The sequence below is a fragment of the Pogoniulus pusillus genome, chromosome 3, assembly GCF_015220805.1.
Source record: "Pogoniulus pusillus isolate bPogPus1 chromosome 3, bPogPus1.pri, whole genome shotgun sequence".
NCBI classification, from domain to species: Eukaryota; Metazoa; Chordata; class Aves; order Piciformes; family Lybiidae; genus Pogoniulus; species Pogoniulus pusillus.
This window is the reverse complement of record NC_087266.1, coordinates 45271727-45291143: the sequence shown is the minus strand read 5'-3', so window position 1 is coordinate 45291143 and position 19417 is coordinate 45271727. Positions and strand designations below refer to the sequence as shown.

Genomic DNA, 19417 nt, shown 5'->3' with positions numbered 1-19417 from the left:
ACCCTGTGTGTAAGATTTCTCAGTTATCTCACTGCTTTTCTCTAGAAAGAAAGCTGTAGTCCATTGCCCTGCTGATATCTGAAATCACCTGAGGTTTTGTGATGCACAAGTCTCCACACTTAAAAATATTCCACCTTCCCAGTTTTGGAAAGAAGTTCTTATACAATCCCATATATTACTTTAGTCATGATAATACCCATAGAGAGAAGGAAATAATGAAATGGAAGAAAGCCAAGCTCTTATTATTGATCATTATTAGAAATGATCCTGAGCAAATTCCTAGGGAATCACACTCAAACATAATCTAACCTCACCACAGGGCTGGGATTTTCTACTGAGTCTTTCTTTTTTTGGCTCTGAGAATCTTTATGTGGTAGTCCCTTCTAAAACATATTTGAAACTCGTGGGAGATTTTCCTGGGTAAGAGCTGCAGGATTGGACCCTCTTAAGGATGCTTTCTATGTGCTAGAAGTTCCAGATAAACAACCTGATTGAATTGTTAACCTTTTGCCTGATTGTAGGCTAATTCAAGAAAGCAAGGGGGTCCTTTTATAGAATCAGCAGGCAAGGAAGCTCACAGATAAAGAGATGCTCTCATGTGCCAAATGAGTACAAACTGTAAGCTGAAAATACCAGACTAATTTTTCCTCTGTCACATCAACCTTTGCCAGCATAATTATGATTACAGAAGAAAATTAACCTTTCAAGGTAAAGTGGGAATTGGCTGCTCCTCTCAATAGGAAAAGGGGACACGACACCTCTGTAACAGGGATGGGTCAGCCTGTGATCCCAAGGAAATTGCCTTTCAGAACTTGGATCACAACTGCCACAAGATCCTCACATAACAAAATCAGGAGATAAAAAAGCATGCCTGCTCTCTGCCAGGAACAATTGTTGTCAAAGTAATTAACCTGTAGTGGAATTCTGCTTGGTGTCAGCTTCCACACTGCTTCCCAGTCTTGCTCCTTTCAGATCTGTAGAGGCCAGGCCTGCCCAAAGCCAGTGTCCTGGGCCCAGTGACTATAGAGTTGCTGGTTTTGTCACTTCTTTCTTGTACCTTCCCTCAGTCCTACTACTCCTTTCCCTTTCCCTTTCCCTTTCCCTTTCCCCTTCCCTTTGCTTCGCTTCTCTTCGCTTTTCTTTGCTTTCTTTGTCTTGCACATTTGTTCCCTCTTCTGTATTTTCCAGATGCATGCTGGAGAAGTGTCTGTTTGCATGCTGCAAAACCTACTTTGATAAATGCCAGTTGCAGGTAAACGACATAAGAAATGAGCATTGCAGACTTTTCCTGCCCTTTTCATTCCACAAGGGTGACAATGCCTGGAAAGGTGGCAAAACTGAGGAAATATTTTCCTATATATGCCTCACATGGCTCCATTCTCCTCCTAGAAAGGGCTAATACAGGCTCTCTGCACTCATTGTACCCTGCCTTAGGTTTTTGTGACAAATGTGGCAACAGTCAATGCCAGTTATTGGTTGGTATCCCTAAATGTGGGATATGCACAGAATTTCTGTGCTAGCCTGTCAGGAGACAGTAGCCAATCCCTAGCAAGTAAATGCAGTAGAAGAACAGGGATTACAAGCTGCTTAAATCTATCTGCCAAGCAACAGAGCAACATTGTGTTGCTTTTTCAACCAGCATTTCTAAGCCAGATCTGAAGAGGTGGAAATGTAGATGCAGGACATTGCAATGCTTGGCATATGTGCTGGATTAGTCTGCAAAAGCAGTGCATCCCTCTTGGAGCAGCACTGCTGAGAAAATTACATTTGTCCAATAATTTGCCAGGGGAGCTATTATCTTAAGTTCATTGCAATGCTGGTGTGGTTGTGCAGAGCACTGCAGAGTGCTGGGGTAGTTCAGGCTCAGTGTATATGGATACCTCTAAGCAATATTCCACTGAATGGTGTCGACATGTCCTTAAATGACCTAGATGCTTGACTGAGTGAAACCCTCTGATATCAGAGGAGAAATTTCAGGTCTGAGTGCTGCAGCACTCTTCAATCAGGGCTGAAATAACTATGTATTGCCTTGTTCCAGCTCTCAGCACTTTGTCCAGGCCTTTGGGACCCTAAAACTCCAGATTCACAGATTTCTCACTAATGAGTAACCATCACCAATTCCAGCAGTCTGTTTATTTAAGCACCTTGTAGATTTAGTTTGCCTTGTATTAATATTAGTATTAGTAGTACTGCAAGAAAGGTTATTAATACCTAGGTAGATTTCTTAATACCTCTATGATGCACACAGCTTCACACAGCAGTGCAATTTTATAGAGACAGGGGCTTGCTTTACATTTCCCAGGCTGAGAGCAGGTATTTTTCTTTTGTGCAAATGCTAAACACACAATTTAAGAATTGACCTTTAAAGACCTTTCCCACAAGACTTTTTGTGAGGCTGTCTTCCAATTCCATACTGACTTTGATGACCAGCGAAAGTGGCCTTTCCAAGAATATTGCCCAGGTCTTCCTACTCTTTCCCAAACAGGTGATGGTGACAGCTAGGACATGGGATCCTAGCTGTCTTTGTTGCCTGTCAGTTTCATGGAACTAGATCTAAATTTTCATATGTGATGTCTTTGTGATTCTTCATTGTCATAAATACCTTAACTTGCCCTTACCCTGTCTTGGCCTGGGAGGTCTAGAACATGCAGTGTTATAAGTCAGGGTGCTTCTGCTGCAGCTTATGGAAATTTGCCAGAGCAGCTCTAAATCTGACTGCACCCATTTAGAGCAGAAGATCTGTTTCAAACTCTCATTTAAATGTGTGAGATTGAGCAGCCTGGTTGTGCTGCATATTATGGATATGAATGCAGAGGTTTGATAGTGGGTTCTTTCAGATTTATAGTGTAGTTGTGCCACTATTGAAAATTAAAGAGGGCCTTGTGTCTTATGATTCTCCTTCTTAAGCTACATCACAATATCTTATGATCTTAAAAGCTCCTTTTTGCCCTTCATGAATTTTCATGCAATGGGCACCCATAATCTTTGGTGTAGAAGGCAGTGAGTAAAAAGTCAAAGCTGTTATTTGATAAGTGTGGTTTTTGAGGTCTCTGTCACAGGGGCTACAGCTAAAACAAGAAAACAAAGGTCCACATTCTTCACACCATGACAAGATGCTGGGTTGCACCAAGCAGCACATTGCCAGCAGAGATAAAGAAGTCATTGTTCTGTTCTACTCAGTTCTTGTCAGACCATACCTAGAATACTGCATGCAGCTTCGGTCCCCACTGTACAAATTGATGGGACAGCCTGGAAAGTATCCAGAGAAGGGCCATGGGAATGATCAGAAGACTGGATGACTTGCCATATAGGCTGACAGAACTACATTTGTTCAGTCTTGAGAAGAGAAGGCTTAGGGGAACCCTTATTACCATGTACCAGTACATAAAGCGTGCTACCAGGAGGATGAAGACTCTCTTTTTACAAGGAGTCACATGGAATAGACAAGGGGCACTGGGGAGACTCTGATTGGAATCCAGAAGAATTTTTTTTGTCAGAAGAACAGTTAGACATTGGAACAATCTCCCAAGAGAAACAGTGGATTCTCCTCCACTGGTTGATTTTAAGACTCAGCTTGAGAAGGTGTACAGCCATCTCATTTAAGCTGCACTACCATCTAGAAAGGTTGGATCAGATGATCTTTGGGGTTTCCTTCCAACATGGCATTCTGTGATTTTAGATGCCATTCCAGAGATAATGGGGGAAAATACTGACTTTCATTTCACATTAAGATAACACAAGAATGGTTGAGAGGATATGGGTTAAAATCTTTCAGTTGAAGAAATCATAGAATCAGCCAAGTTGGAAGAGACCTCCGAGATAATCCAGTCCAACCTAGCATCCAGCCCTATTCAGTCAACTACACCATGGCACTAAGTGCCTCAGCCAGGCTTTTCTTGAACGCCTCCAGGGATGGTGACTCCACCACCTCCCTGGGTAACCCATTCCAATGCCAATCACTCTCTCTGTGAAGAACTTCCTCCTAACATCCAGCCTATATTTCCCTGGCACAGCTTGAGACTGTGTCCCCTTGTTCTATTGCTGGTTGCCTGGCAGAAGAGACCAACCCCCACCTGGCTACAACCTCCCTTTAGGTAGTTGTAGACAGCAATAAGGTCCCCCCTGAGCCTCGTCTTCTCCAGGCTAAAGTCATAGTGCTGTAGACAGAGGCCCTTGAGCTGCAAATAACATCTAAGAGGATAAATATGGAGCTACTGGTGCAATAAACTAAATATATTGATTAAATAACTAAATATATTTATGTTAAATAACTAAACATATTTATTACTACTTCTTACCTTCTGTATATTTGTTTAAGAGAAGAGAGATGAGAATTTTATGAAGCATATGGGAGAGAAATTGACTCTCTTTCCTGAAGTGTTAAGTTTCAGGGAACTAACATTTTTCCATGGAATGCCCAAATCCATATAATACCCTCAACAATCTGCATGACAATGCTGTGCTGTGACCTTTACCTCAGCAGATAACCTTTGTGAAAAGATATTTATCTGGACACCTGTTTAATGAGTCAAAGGCTGAAAAAAGGCTGCCATGTAAATGACTTTTGCCAAAGCCTACAATATATTTTACACTTTCATTTAAGCAAGGGTTATGTTTAAACATTTCCTCCGTGCCCAAAGACAAACCTCAAACCAGCTCTGCCAACTTGTAAGGCAACTTGAATATACACAGGGTAAAATCCTATTTGGATTCAGAGTAATACAACATGAAGCTAAAAAACTTTGGAATCCTTTATTGTATTTTTCAGCCTCCTTGGGTTGCTTTTGTGAGACAATACACTGCAGCTTTCCTAATAACATTTTCACCAATGTAAAGTTATTGACATACTGAGGGTAAAATTAGCTCACAGAGACAATATTGGCAAATAATTAAAAGAAAAGGAAGACTGAGAGTAAAATTCTGAGTTCAGATATCCCCAGGCATTCCTGAGGGGACTTTGTGGAACTGCTAACTATAAATGAGGGTTAAATGTCAGAGTTTTTATGAATGCAATGAGAATTTGATTTGTGTAGTCTGTGTGAAGAATACATATGGCAGGTATGTGGAAGTCATGCATGGGATACTCAGAAACATAATACAGATGGCAAAAAGGCTTCTCTTATTTGCTAACCTGGACTTGAATACTCACTGTTTTCTTTCTTTCCTTCTTTAAGGTGAGAGAGTACACAAAAAAGATTGAACTGTATCAGCAGCATATCCATAATCTAACCCTCAGAGTGGAGCATGTGGAGCAGGGCAGTATATCTTACACAGAGCTGGACTTCCAGTTACTCAAAGTGGAAATCAGAGACCTAGAGAAACTGGTCACACAGCTGAAATCCAGCCTTGTTGGAAGCAACGTCATCGTCGAGCAAATATTTGTGGAGGTATTGCCAAAGTGTTCATTTGCCACAGAGGGTTCAAATATACAAATAGGCCATTCTCTTCACTGCTTAATGAGGAAATGCAGCCTATCTCTACTGCAGCCAGGGATTTTTTTTAGTGTTTCATCAGCACAAATGAAAAGAAAGCTTGACCATAAATGCATTAACATATTTTGCCCTTGATAGTCAGCACAGAAAAGCAAGGAAATCCCAAAGCAAATGGAGAGCTCTTTGCTTTTGCCAAATGCCTGCCTGAAAGTTAAGAGTCTTGCATAGTGTTAAGCACACAAGCTGATTATAATAATAAACATCAATTTGTAGACTCCCCCATTCTTGAAAGCCTCTGTGCTTTAACTTAGATTAAAAGTTTAGCCCAATCAATATGACATCAAGTAGTGGGAAAGACTATCAACTTCCAAGAAGACCACAAATCACACTTTCAAAACTGTAGTTAATGACTCACCTGGAGAGAATAATTACTTCAGATGAAATATACTTTGCTCCATTGTCCTCTAAGACATCTAAGAGGTGATTGAGAGCTTTATTTGTCTTTGCAAACAAGATTTCCAGATACTTTAGTGAGGCTGGAGTAAGTACTTTTTATATACAATGTCTAGTACTTGCCTAAGACTTACTGGGTATTTTTGTATTAGGGAGGGGGCTGGATAGTACTGAGAAAGTTGAGAGGGGATCTCATCAATGTCCATAAATATCTGAGGGGTGGGTGTCAAGTGGATGGGGCCAATCTCTTTTCAGTCATACACAGTAATAAGACAAGGAGCAACAGCTACAGACTTGAACGTAGAAGATTTCACCTCAACATGAGGGGAAACATCTTTACAGTGAGGGTGACAGAGCACTGGAATAGGCTGCCCAGAGAAGTTAGAATCATAGAATCAACCAGGTTGGAAGAGACCTCCAAGATCAGCCAGTCCAACCTAGCACCCAGCCCTAGCCACTCAACCAGACCATGGCACCAAGTGCCTCATCCAGGCTTTTCTCCAACACGTCCAGGGACAGTAACTCCACCACTTCCCAGGGCAGCCCATTCCAATGCCAATCACTCTCTCTGCCAACAACTTCCTCCTAACATCCAGCCTAGACTTCCCCTGGCACAACTTGAGACTGTGTCCTCTTGTTCTATTGCTGGTTGCCTGGGAGAAGAGACCAACCCCCACCTGGCTACAACCTCCCTTCAGGTACTTGTAGACAGCAATGAGGTCTGCCCTGAGCCTCCTCTTCTCCAGGCTAAAGTCATAGTGCTGTAGACAGAGGCCCTTGAGCTGCAAATAACATCTAAGAGGACAAATATGGAGCCTCCTCTTCTCCAGGCTAAACAACCCCAGCTCCCTCAGCCTCTCCTCATAGGCTTTGTGTTCCAGGCCCCTCAGCAGCTTCATTGACCTTCTCTGGACCCGTTCCAGCACCTCAACATCTCTCTTGAATTGAGGAGCCCAGAACTGGACACAGTCTTTGGAGACTTTCAAAACCCACCTGGATGCATTCCTGTGCAAACTTCTCTGGAGGTCCCTTCCAACCTCTCATGTTCTGTGATTCTGTATAGAATAACACTATAATGTTGTGTTTTGTTATACAACTGAGTGTTGCAGTCACACAGCTCTGTGGGAAATGTAAAGTTCAGACTAGCAGGATAAAGCCTATTCACAGGAATAATTGTGAAGTTCAGACTAGCAGGATAAAGCCTATTCCTAGGAATAATTGTAAAGTTCAGACTAGCAGGATAAAGCCTATTCCTAGGAATAATTGTAAAGTTCAGACTAGCAGGATAAAGCCTATTCACAGGAATAATTGTCAAGTTCAGACTAGCAGGATAAAGCCTATTCCTAGGAATAATTGTAAAGTTCAGACTAGCAGGATAAAGCCTATTCCTAGGAATAATTGTAAAGTTCAGACTAGCAGGATAAAGCCTATTCCTAGGGATAATTGTAAAGTTCAGACTAGCAGGATAAAGCCTATTCCTAGGGATAATTGTAAAGTTCAGACTAGCAGGATAAAGCCTATTCCTAGGAATAAATCTTGTCCTGTAGCATCTTCAGTGGCACGCTCGACCCTGCTTGCAAATATCTGTAAAATGAAGGTGACAGAAGTGTAAACTTCTCTCTCTTATTTTATTCTCCCCTTTTAGATCACAAACCTGACTCTCCTGGTAAACGAACTAGAATCACTGGACAAAAACAATGTTCTTGCAATTCGCCGGCAAATTGTCTCTCTGCAGAATCGATTGAAAGAGTGCGAAGAGAACGCAAACAAGACTACAGTAGCCCCTTATTTCCCACCAGGTAAGCGTTTCTGTTGTATATCAGATAAGAAACAACACACTACAGGGGTGGAACAGTAAACACAGACATTTCCCTTTGTTAATATTAAATACAACTGTAATGATACAACTTAGCTTTTGAAAAACTGAGTAGACAGCTCCTAATGTTTCATCAGCGGGTTCAAAAGGAAAATGAGGGCAGGAAACAACCTCTTACAGACTCAGTAGCTGTTTCCAACTGGAAAAAGTTGTGATCTTCCTCTCACCTGAAGTGTGAAAAGCAGATCTGTGCCCACATTTCTCTTTTTCAAAACAATTACCCTTTTTTTTTGAGGGGAAACTGCCTTTTTGTGTGTGTGTGTGTGTGAGACCAGCTTTGATTTTTAACAGTTCCTGTGAAAGTGACCTGTGTCATGGTGATTTTGCTCTAATGCTACTTGGGAAATATATGAGCAGTTGATGTACTAAAGCTGTTGATGTTCAGGCTCCGGAAGGTAGCTTTACATGAATATTACTTTTGCTTCACAGGCAAAAGATTCTTCTAAATCAGGAGGTCAAGAACCTTTGGGGGAAATTGGTCTCAGGGAAATAAGTGGGAGCTTCATTACTGATTTCACTGTAGCTAGGATATTATTATTTCCTTAACTAGCAAAAGTTATGTATTGGGGCTTAGATCCCAGAGTGTGGTTCATGTAGAAGCATCGACAGACACAGGTGTTTACAAGTGGTAGTCAGTTTACAACTGGAACAACTCTTGTTTGACATTGTGCTCAGTTTGAAACACCATATTTTGAGTCACAGAATCACAGAACTAACCAGGCTGGAAAAGACCTCTAGGATCATCGAGTCCAACCTATCACCTAACCCTTCTAATTAACTAAACCATGACACTAAGTGACTCATCTAGTCTCCTTTTAAACACCTCCAAGGACAGTGACTCTCACCACCTCCCCAGGCAGCCCATTCTAATGGCCAGTCACTGTTTCTGTGAAGAATTTCTTCCTAATGTCTGGCTTAAACCTGCCCTGGTGCAGTGTGAGGCTCTGTCCTCTTGTTCTGTCACTTGGTGCCTAGGAGAAGACACTAACGCCCACCTGGCTACAGCCTCCTTTCAGGTAGTTGTAGAGTTAATCATAGTCTGAGAAGTTTTGAGAGTCTGGAACAAACTGCTTAGAACACACTCGTTTGGGCATGTTAGATCAAGCATTCTCCTTGCTAACAGACAGGAGGGTTTATCAAACTATCTTGATCCCCTGAGCATCTTATACACAGGGGATTCTTTTTGACAGTATTGTAAGAGAGAAAGTGCTCTGTTATAGCCAATGCCCAGAGGAAGGGTTTTGTTTTTTCATGTTAGTTGGTTAACATTCAGCTAGAGGAGCCCATTAAGAAGGTGGAGTGGTGTCCTGCTCACAAGGAGCACAGCTTTGCATGTACCTGCATGTACCTCTCATCACCATGAGGTTAGCTCATTCAAATGTCTCACTGGAAAAGTGAATGGTAGAAATAGAAACTTCTCTTAGAGTCAACAGCCTTTCCTACTAAGATGTCCTCAGGGATTCATGGTGATGCAGGCAGCTGCTGCACTTCTCTGACAGGATTCGTTAGTAGCACCTTGTCTGGGGATCAGGCAGGAGAGGAAGCTGAAACAAAAACCTGCATTGTAAAATCTCAAGGCTGTTCCCTGCTCCTTAAGAAAGGGATTGAAACACTTCCATAAAACAAAACTAAACAAAACAACAACAAAACAAGCAAAAAACCCCAAACAACCAACAAAAAGCAACAAAATGAAACAAAAAAACCCCACAAAGCCAGGCAATGTTTTAAAAGTACTTGAAGGGCATTTTGTTGATTTATTGAGGGTGATGGTGTGTGGAAAGAAACAACCTCTTACTCTTCAAGCCTACAGCAAGCCTTTGTTTCAGTGAGAAAGTACTGAACTCTGGAAGAAGAATACTGTGTCCTTCCATGAGTGACAGAGGAAAGTGCTGTTTTGATGCCTGGGTGGTTGCCATGAGCATCTGTGGGATGTTGGAGCTTTCACGGACTGGGGAAATGGAGGTATATGTTGCACAGTGTAGCTCCATGCAGGGATAGGTAAGTTATGTCTATACTTGGATGACAGCTCTGGGATGGGTAAAAGTAACTGCATAGGATTGTGTCTGTAATAGAATGATTTCACATTGCTTCTTAGGGCATGATGGGGAGGTGGATAGGATTTATCTGGGATCAAAATGGTATTGCTTTAGTGCTGCCCTAGTCCTGAATGAGGTGCCAGCTAGCTCAGGCACCTGTCAACGCATTGTGTGGGAACCACAGAGCAGAAACTAACTTACAAGGCCAAGCCCCCAGATGGTATGAACAATGATAGCTCCATTGACTTCCAGAGAATTACCACCACTGGCAACCCTTGAGGGTTATCTCTGAGTTTATCTGTTGCCCACAGCAGTAGGAATGATGGAAGGGTTGAAGGATGTGTGTAGACATATTGTCATGACCACCTTTAAGATGAGGATGATCTCTGAGACTGGCACAAAGGAATGACAGATCAACTGCAGAGGGCTGGCAAGTTTCCTGGCTGTTGGGAGTTCATCAGCTATACCCAGGTGTTATGTAGGCTCAGAGCCCTGCTAATCCATGCAGGACTGATGTATCCTGACTTTGTGTGCCTGGCGGGGAGCAAATATTCTCTAGCCAGAGAACATTGTAGAGCAATTACCTGTCCTGTTGATTGTACATGAAAACAAGTAGTAGTAAGATGTTATTGCTTGGGGAGATGGAGTAAGTGTGGGAGACAGCTGCATTTTCTAGATGGCCATTTTGGAGGCTTTGCATGGATGGTTGCACCTAGGCCTCTGAAGCTCCCTAGCACTCAGTTACGTGTATGAACACAATTTCCATACATTTTCTCTGCAAGCTTGAATGCCTTGAATTCTTGCCAAACCATTTGGCCTTGCCCTGCTTTTAGTTCATATTATATTTATAATGTTTATATTAAACTGACTCTTTGTCCTGTTTTCAGACTGCATTTTCTTTCCCTCTCCATCCTCTTTCCTGAATATTTTGGGTAGGCAACGAGACCTAGAGAGAGCTTGGATAATCCCCAAGGTGTCTAAGACCATGAGTCTAAAGGCAAGTTTAATTAAAGCTTCTTGCTTCTCGGTGTTGTAGTACACAGACCCTCTGACTGTCCCCCAAGGCTTTGGCTGCTGTATTTCACAGACTGATCAGGCCTGTTCTCAATCAGCATAGGAGAAAGTAATCACTGGTTTCCATTTGCCTTTCTCTTGGAATGGAAAGGTGGGTGTCTGAGTGTCTAATTAGGATGGAGCTCAGTTAATCATCATCATCATTATCATTGACTTTCCTGTTTGCAGTAGTTCCTGGTAGCTCTGCGCTCACCATTCTAGAGGAAAGAAACATTTATTCATTTGTTTTTCTTTTGCACCAATCTCATATGGCTGCATCAGGGCATGTACAGAGAAAAAAGACCCCAGGATGGTTGTCTGAGGACAGTGAAGCAGAATCTTTGTCATATTTCACTGAAATGATCTGAGAGAGGCAGCAGGGAGAAGTGACTCAGATGAAATTCTCAAAGGGAATAAAAGGGAAAAAAAGAAGGGTTTTTTTTCTGGCTTTTATACATTTAGGAATTAAAGATTTCAAGTTACCAATGAAGAAGCCTTAGCAGTAGAAGTACATGGTGTAGCATAATGTTGAAACCTAGGCAATCCTACCAGAGTCTTACAGTGATTTCACTTTTGATTTTACCTCCTGTATACCCAAGATGTTTGTATTTTTGAAGTGGTTTAGGTTGTGGTTTTGAAATAAGTCCATCCATACACAGGGACACACATGCATCCAGGTACCTGAAAAGGTCTGTTCAGATACTTCTTTCCAGACTGCCTAATCTGGCCTTGCAGTTATGTGCATCCCTCCATTGGCAATGGAAGTAGCTGAGCTGAGGCACATGAATTTTTACTTGCCTGAAGGTATGTTAGATGAACTCCAGTCCTCTCACTTTACCTCCTGTTAGATGCTGACAGCATTAAGTCCTCTCTAATGCAGCCATCAGCCTGTGTCTGTGCCTTGTCATACTGGTAAAGATTGAGGTTCTTGTGTTGGTCTTCCTGTATCAGACAGTAGGAGGCGAGATGGCACTCTAGAACATGGCTTAATGGCCATGGCAGTGTTAGATGGACATACAGACATGGAACTCTAGAACATGGCACTCTAGAACATGGCTTAATGGCCATGGCAGTGTTAGATGGACATACAGACATGGAACTATAGAACATGGCACTCTAGAATATGGCTTAATGGCCATGGCAGTGTTTAATGCACATACAGACATGGCACTCTAGAACATGGCACTCTAGAACATGGCTTAATGGCCATGTCAGTGTTAGGTGGACATTTGGAGTTGATACTTTTAGAAGTCTTTTCCAAGTGAAGTGATTCTAAAATGAGTCTATCCCTGAGCAGCTTTGTCTCCTGTGTCTTAAGCCATGCCAAGGCTGGCAACATCTCTTAGATAAGAATGCAGCAGTTTATCTGATGGAAGAAGAAGGTGCATTTCTGGTGCTCAGGAGCACGTGTGAGGGCGTAGCATTGTCTTACTCCAGGTCTGTGCCCCTCGTGGTAGTTCCTTTAAATATGGGTGCTACCTTGTCTTGTGATCTTCAGCTGCATAAGCAAACTGTGGTCCCTTCTGCCCTTGGATGCAGCTGTTTGGTGAGGCAAGGCTGCTGGACTATTTTTGGTACTCATATGGTTGGAGTGAGAAACTGATGTGCTCTTCAAGTGCTTCAAAGTGAAGTGAAGTGAGATCCAGCAGGTTGCTTAGTTCTGCAGACTGTTAGTTCAGAGCAAGTCAAGCTCTGACAATGAAGCACCAGCTCCTTTTCTGATGAATTAGAAGGATTAGTACATACCTGAGGTGAGATACTGGTTCTTTATGTAGGCACAAGGAGATGTACTTGTGTACCTATGTTGCCTGTTTTCTATATAAGCATGAAACAAAGGAAGGCAGAAATAGAATCATAGAATCACAGAATCAGTCAGGCTTGGAAGAGACCACAAGGATTGTTTAGTTCCAACCCCCCCTGCCATAGGCAGGGACACCCTAGCCTAGATCAGGCTGGCCAGAGCCTCATCCAGCCTGGCCTGAAACACCTTCAGGGACGGAGCCTCAACCACCTCCCTTGGCAACCCATTCCAGGCTCTCACCACTCTTATGCTCAACAACTTCCTCCTCACATCTACCCCGAACCTACCCATCTCCAGCTTCACTTCATTCCCCCTAGTCCTGTCACTCCCTGATAGCTTGAAAGGTCCTTCCCCAGCTTTTTTGTAGGCCCCCTTCAGATACTGAAAGGCCACAATAAGGTCACCTGGGAGCCTCCTCTGCTCCAGCCTGAACAGCCCCAACTCTTTCAGTCAGAAATACAAGGACATCACTTATGAGTGGCCCAAAAGCATGGAGAAAGGAGTTAAGAAGTTGAAAGTTTGAATAATGCAAAGGGATTTATTTCAAGTACCATCTAATATTTACAAAATTACATGACACTTTGTTTCCTTTGTGCATTTCCTCCCCCTCCAAGATCCAGATGGGGAGGCAAGTTTAGATTAAATAAACAACAATGAATTCCTCTGAACCTGTGCAGAAGACAGATCACCCCCTGACTACCAGAAAGTTTCTTGGTGAAAAAATAATAACAATAATCATAATTCTGGGAGAGTTTTTCAAGGAAATCAAACTCAAGCACACTCTCTAAAGGCACCTCAGCCAATTTTTTGATGCCATTAAAACGGAACACGCTTCTAACTTCCTTTTAATAATTCATCCTTTCATAAATAAAAACCAAACAAGTGTTCAGCAGAGAGATCCCTTTAAGGGGAGAAATAATAATTTATTATTTCTTTTGTTAAGGAAAAAAAAAAAGCTCTCTCTGCTGAACACAGGTTTGGGTTTGTTGGTTTTTTTTTATATATGAAACAATGCATGAATTATTAACATAAATCTGGAATTGTGTTCTGCTTAATGACATGAAAAATGATTTGAGGTCGTATATAGATGAGCTTAGTGGTGCTTCGCTACCTGCAAGCTTCAGTGCTGTGCTTTTCTAAACAAACCCAGAATTTGAGAGCATTTAATAACCATTTAATTCTGGGATAAGTTGATTGTGATTTAAGCAGGGTAATATATTCGCTGTGTCAATAGCTTGAACGAAGCCCTCACGCCAGACGTAACAATACATAATGGAGATATAAGAAAAAGCACATTTCAGATTGATTTATGGAGCTGGCAGCCTGCAAGTCGTTTTGCATGTCTGCCTTAGCTTTCCTCCTTTGCATGAGCCCAGGAACAAGTGCCTCCAAATGTTGCTGTCCATGCCAAGTGCTGAGGCCATGTTACTAGCCATGCTGCATGCCATTTCCAGAGATGCAGCCTGGCTAGTTGTACAGCAGTGCCTTCCTTCTGAGCTATATTTGGAAATGAGGTTTCTGCTCCAGGGCCTCGTCCTTCATAAAGCACTTAAGTGCATGCTTAAATGCTCATCTGCTCCCAGCCAGGAATGCTGATTCGCGTTGATTCTTGGTGGTGTTCAACTAGAGTCAGCCCACACTTCAGCTGCAAGAATCCCAGGACACAAAAGTGGCTAGGGAAGGTGACAGGTTGTTCACAACTCATGCCACTCTCTCTGCCATGAGCTGGACGCTCAGTGATGTAGAGCTGCTCCCATGGGTAATGCCGGCCCAAAGGAAGTTGCCAGCACAGCCTGAGGGTGCAGGCAATTAGATCAGCAGAATGATATATATTTAATGTAAAGCTGCTCTTCATCTTTCTCCTATATGTTGAGACAAGACTGCAGGTGAAGTCACTAGCACAAGACAGCACAAAACTGGGAGGGGAAAAGGTGTTGTACAGTGGAAGTAAAGAAACACTACATTTTGAGAAAGGAGCAGACATTGAGAACTTCACTGTTCTGCACCAGTGTTGCTTCCTTGCTTGGGTATTTTTAGCATTCAGGCTACAAGCTTCCTTGTTCTGGAGGCAGAGCACCTTACTTCTGTGTGAAATAGGCACTAGCACAAGACAGCACAGAACTGTGAGGGGAAAAGGTGTTGTACAGTGGAAGTAAAGAAACACTGCATTTTGAGAAAGGAGGAGACATCGAGAACTTCACTGTTCTGCACCAATGTTGCTCCCTTGCTTGGGTATTTTTAGCATTCAGGCTACAAGCTTCCTTGTTCTGGAGGCAGAGCACCTTACTTCTGCACAAAGTAGATCAGGAGAATATTTTCCTGCATTTGCCACAGTCCACTTTCCACCAGATTTCTTACCCAGTCTTTTCCTGACTGTTTCAGTTTGGTTTGTCTTTGTATCTCTCTGTTTGTGGGATAGACTAGAATGCCTTTAGGAAGCAGGTACCTCCTAGGCATTTTATGTCAATGGCTTCAGGAGTTTTCAGTTCAGCTCTGTGGGTACTGTCTAGCCTTGCTTGGGGAGTGGCAGCTTTGCAAGCAAAAGGTAAATTCTGTCCCTGTTATTTCTCTCTCTTATTTGTGCTAAGACATGGGTTATTTAAATGCTAGGCATCCCCTCATATGACTGAGCTTATGAACAGCCATTCTTTTCATGCAGGCTGTTAGCAATCATGACACACCACCCGTGAAAAAGTATTAAAACCTCCAAAGATAAGTTTGACTTTCACCATTGGCATCATAGCTGGTGGTGCACAGAGTTCCCATGCTGAGGAAAGTATTATCAACATCAAGCAGCTGTGGCCATTAATTCATCCATTAATTGATATGTGAGACTTGGGTCTATTCATATTACACTCTGCCTTTAACAAAGAAGACTGCCTAGTGGCTAAAGCACCCCACTGAACTGGGAAACACTGGAGTTGGTGCTAAGCTTGTGAGCTGGTGCCAGTTGCTTGACGTCACTGTGTTCATTATCTGAGTTGAACATATCCTCACAATGAAAAATCTGGGACACTTTAGTGCCAGGAATGCAAAAAGCTAATATTAACACTTGGAAAAAAACATGCTGGTTTTTGCCAGTGGCAGCTTTGGGCTCATCAGAGGCCCATGAATATTTCTGAGTGTAGGATTTTTTTCCATCAGTGATGTACAATATTGAGAATTTATCAGCAAACAGGGACGTCACTGCCATTCATCATGAGTAAAAGGGAAGTATTTCTTGCATCTAAATTAAAATTCTCATGATCCTGAAAACTGCCTCTTAATTGATAGGTGGAAAACAGACTTGTTCTGGGTCAGTTTGAACTTAGATTCTCTTTAGAGCTACCTCACATGAAAACTTTGAGTAATATCCATCGACATTTCCTAAGCTGTGATTGTAGCTCCTTGAAAGTTTCTTTGAGGGCCTGAGGTGGAAGGCACCATGAAGCTGTGATGCACTGCTACAATCATGTGATTCTGACATGAGAATGCTGATCTGAAATGTAACTTTGGAACTGCTGATGCTCCTTCCTTCCCCTCCACAGTGAAATACACAGAAATCAGATGCTCCTCTTTCTCTCTCCCCCATGCCCCAAACTCCCACCTCCCATATTCTCAGTTCTGCTGAGTTAGAAAATAACCTAAAATGCTTCTGAAATGGTATTGTCCAAGGGATTTCCTAGTCTGTCAGACTAGTGTGCATCAAATGAGTAGCAACATAAATCTGTCCCTTTGCTAGAACAGTGCAGTGAGCATTTACTTTCTGCAAGCTGATCCTGGCTGAGGATGGATGTCCCTATCTTTTCTCCACCCTACCCTCACCACACTCCCACCTCCCCCAACAGCTGTAATAGTATGTACTCTATCTTTTTTTACCAACTTTGCAAATCAACTTGGAACACTTAGTGCCATCCAATTGCTGACCTCGACCCAAAATGAGGCTATGCATTTCTGTCTGTGTTTTGCCATAAAGGTAATCCCTAGTAAGTGCCAGGGGCTACGATGCCACAGGCATCAGAAGAGATGGGGAGATCACAGTATCACAGTATCACCAAGGTTGGAAGAGACCTCATAGATCATCAAGTCCAACCCTTTACCACAGAGCTCAAGGCCAGACCATGGCACCAAGTGCCACGTCCAATCCTGCCTTGAACAGCTCCAGGAATGGTGACTCCACCACCTCCCCGGGCAGCCCATTCCAGTGTCCAATGACTCTCTCAGGGAAGAACTTTCTCCTCACCTCCAGCCTAAATTTCCCCTGGCATATCTTGAGGCTCTGTCCTCTTGTTCTGGTGCTGGCCACCTGAGAGAAGAGAGCAGCCTCCTCCTGGCTACAACCTCCCCTCAGGTAGTTGTAGACAGCAGCTACATTGCTGCTTGCTTGATGCAAGCAAATCCAATCCATTTATTGCATTCCAAATATGTGTTTTTATACCTTTCATCAGGAGGCTACAAATTGTATTAACCTGTAGTTGGCTACAGGTACTTGTGTTAGAAATCACATACTAATTTGTGTAGACATTCATCATATTCTCTCAGCAACACATGCACTTGGGTGTCTAACCAATCTAAGTCAGCAGAGATAGGTGAAAACCACAAGCTCCAGCCTTACATTTGTTTATATTTGTTACACCATTCTCTAAGGTCTTTCCAACCTTTTGTTTTATCTTAACTCAGTACTTCTGAGCTCAGGCACTCTCTCCTGTCCATGGCTCATGTTCCAGTGTATAATATTCAGACAATTCTATAGAATCACTGCCACAGGCTGTTTACCATGGGTAATAAAAGAGACAGGGTACACTTAACATAAGCAAGTTCCAAATCCAATCCCATTTATTGAACCCCAAGCATGGGCTTATGTACTTTCTATCCGAAGGCTACATAACAGGGGTACAAATCATGTTAGACTCTAATTGGTTACATACACTTGTGTTAGGACTACATTAGGATTACACACCAATTAGGGTAGACATTCTTCATATTCTCTCAACAACACATATATTGTGTCTGAGCAGAGGTAGGAGAAAAAACCACAGACTCCAGCCTTACCTTTGTCTATATTTGTTACACCATTCTCTAAGGTCATTCCAACCTTCCACTTTATCTCTATTCAGCACTTACTGAACTCATGCACTCTCTCCTGTCCATGGCTTGTGTTCCACTGCATAATATTCCAATAGCTGTACCACAGTCACAGTATCACAGTATCACAATATCATCAGGGTTGGAAGAGACCTCACAGATCATCAAGTCCAACCCTTTACCACAGAGCTCAAGGCTAGACCATGGCACCAAGTGCTGCGTCCAACCTTGCCTTGAAGTGCCCCAGGGACGGCGACTCCACCACCTCCCCGGGCAGCCCATTCCAGTGTCCAATGACTCTCTCCTCACAAGCCTAAATCTCCCCTGGCGCAGCCTGAGGCTGTGTCCTCTTGTTCTGGCAGACAATTCTATCAAATCCCTGCATTTAATAACACTATATCCAACAAATCACTACATTTAATGTTACTATTCCCAACAAGTAAGCACATTCTGGAGGCCACAGTTATACAAAGCCACTCTCTTAAAGGTAATGTTTTGAAAACCTGTTGTTTTTTTTTCTCTCTCTTTAATTACAGGTAGCTGCACTCACGGTGGACTGCTGAATATTAGCGAGCCCTATGTTGTAAAGTTGAACTGGAGAGGATTTTCATACAAATATGGTTCCTGGGGTAGAGATTATTCTCCCTCTAATCCAAAGAAGGAAGTCTATTGGGTTGCACCATTGAACACAGATGGGAGATACCTGGAATACTATAGAATTTATAGTTCCTTTGATGATTTGCTGCTGTTTAAACCCACCTATGAAAGTAGAATAACATATGGGGAAGGGAGTGGTGCTGCCCTTTATGATAATTTTTTATACTATCATTCTTATAGTTCAAAATACATGGTGAAGCATGACTTAAGAAAAAACAGTGCAGTTTTGAGTAAGGAGCTTCCAGAGGCTGTCACCGGTAACCGTTTCTCTTATGCGGGTGTGGCATGGCAAGACATAGATTTTGCTGTGGATGAAAATGGGTTATGGGTAATATATTCAACAGAAAATAGCATGGGCAACATTGTGATTAGCAAACTCAATGAAACCACACTTGATGTGCTGAATACTTGGCAGACAAGACAGTATAAGCCATCTGTTTCCAATGCTTTCATGTTATGTGGTGTTCTGTATGCCACGAGGACAATGAACACTAGGAAAGAGGAAATCTTTTACATGTATGACACACATACTGGCCAAGAAAGTAGAATTAGTGTTGTGGTAGATAAAAAGTTAGATAAAATCCAGAGTATTAACTATAACCCCTCAGATCAGAAGCTGTATGTTTACAATGATGGTTACCTCCTAAGATACGATATGATCTTTCAGCCTTAGCATGTCAGTGACAGCAGCATCTAAGGTGAGAGATCTGACACACCTTTAGACCATGCTATGGCCAGTTTGGAGTCCATCTGGTCTGATGTATTGTATCTGTGGGCACTATATATACATTACTTATGTTCTTTAAAGGAATTCCCCACTCAGTCATTAGTATTAATAGCAGCAATGAACTGCAGGACTGGGTTCTGGGGGTTTTGATTGGTGTTTATTAGCGCTTGGTGCTTTACAATTGTCCTGCCTCTAAGAATAGACTTAGTGCATAGATTTAGTGCATGTTGTTCACAGAAATTGATGGACGCAGCCTATCTACTGACTGGGAAGCTAATTACCCACTAATGTTCATTTGTCAGTGTAACACAGACAAGT

At 42.5% G+C, this 19417-nt stretch overlaps 1 protein-coding gene across 1 annotated transcript in view; it reads left to right on the top strand.

The window, feature by feature from the left end:
- OLFM4 (olfactomedin 4) overlaps positions 1-19045 on the top strand; it is a 65282-nt gene extending 46237 nt beyond the window's left edge. The window contains exons 7-9 of the mRNA XM_064174466.1: positions 5175-5387; positions 7531-7684; positions 18252-19045. Coding sequence (XP_064030536.1) covers positions 5175-5387; positions 7531-7684; positions 18252-19045 — 1161 coding nt within the window. The remainder of the gene's footprint in view (positions 1-5174; positions 5388-7530; positions 7685-18251) is intronic.
- The last annotated feature ends 372 nt before the right edge of the window (positions 19046-19417 follow it).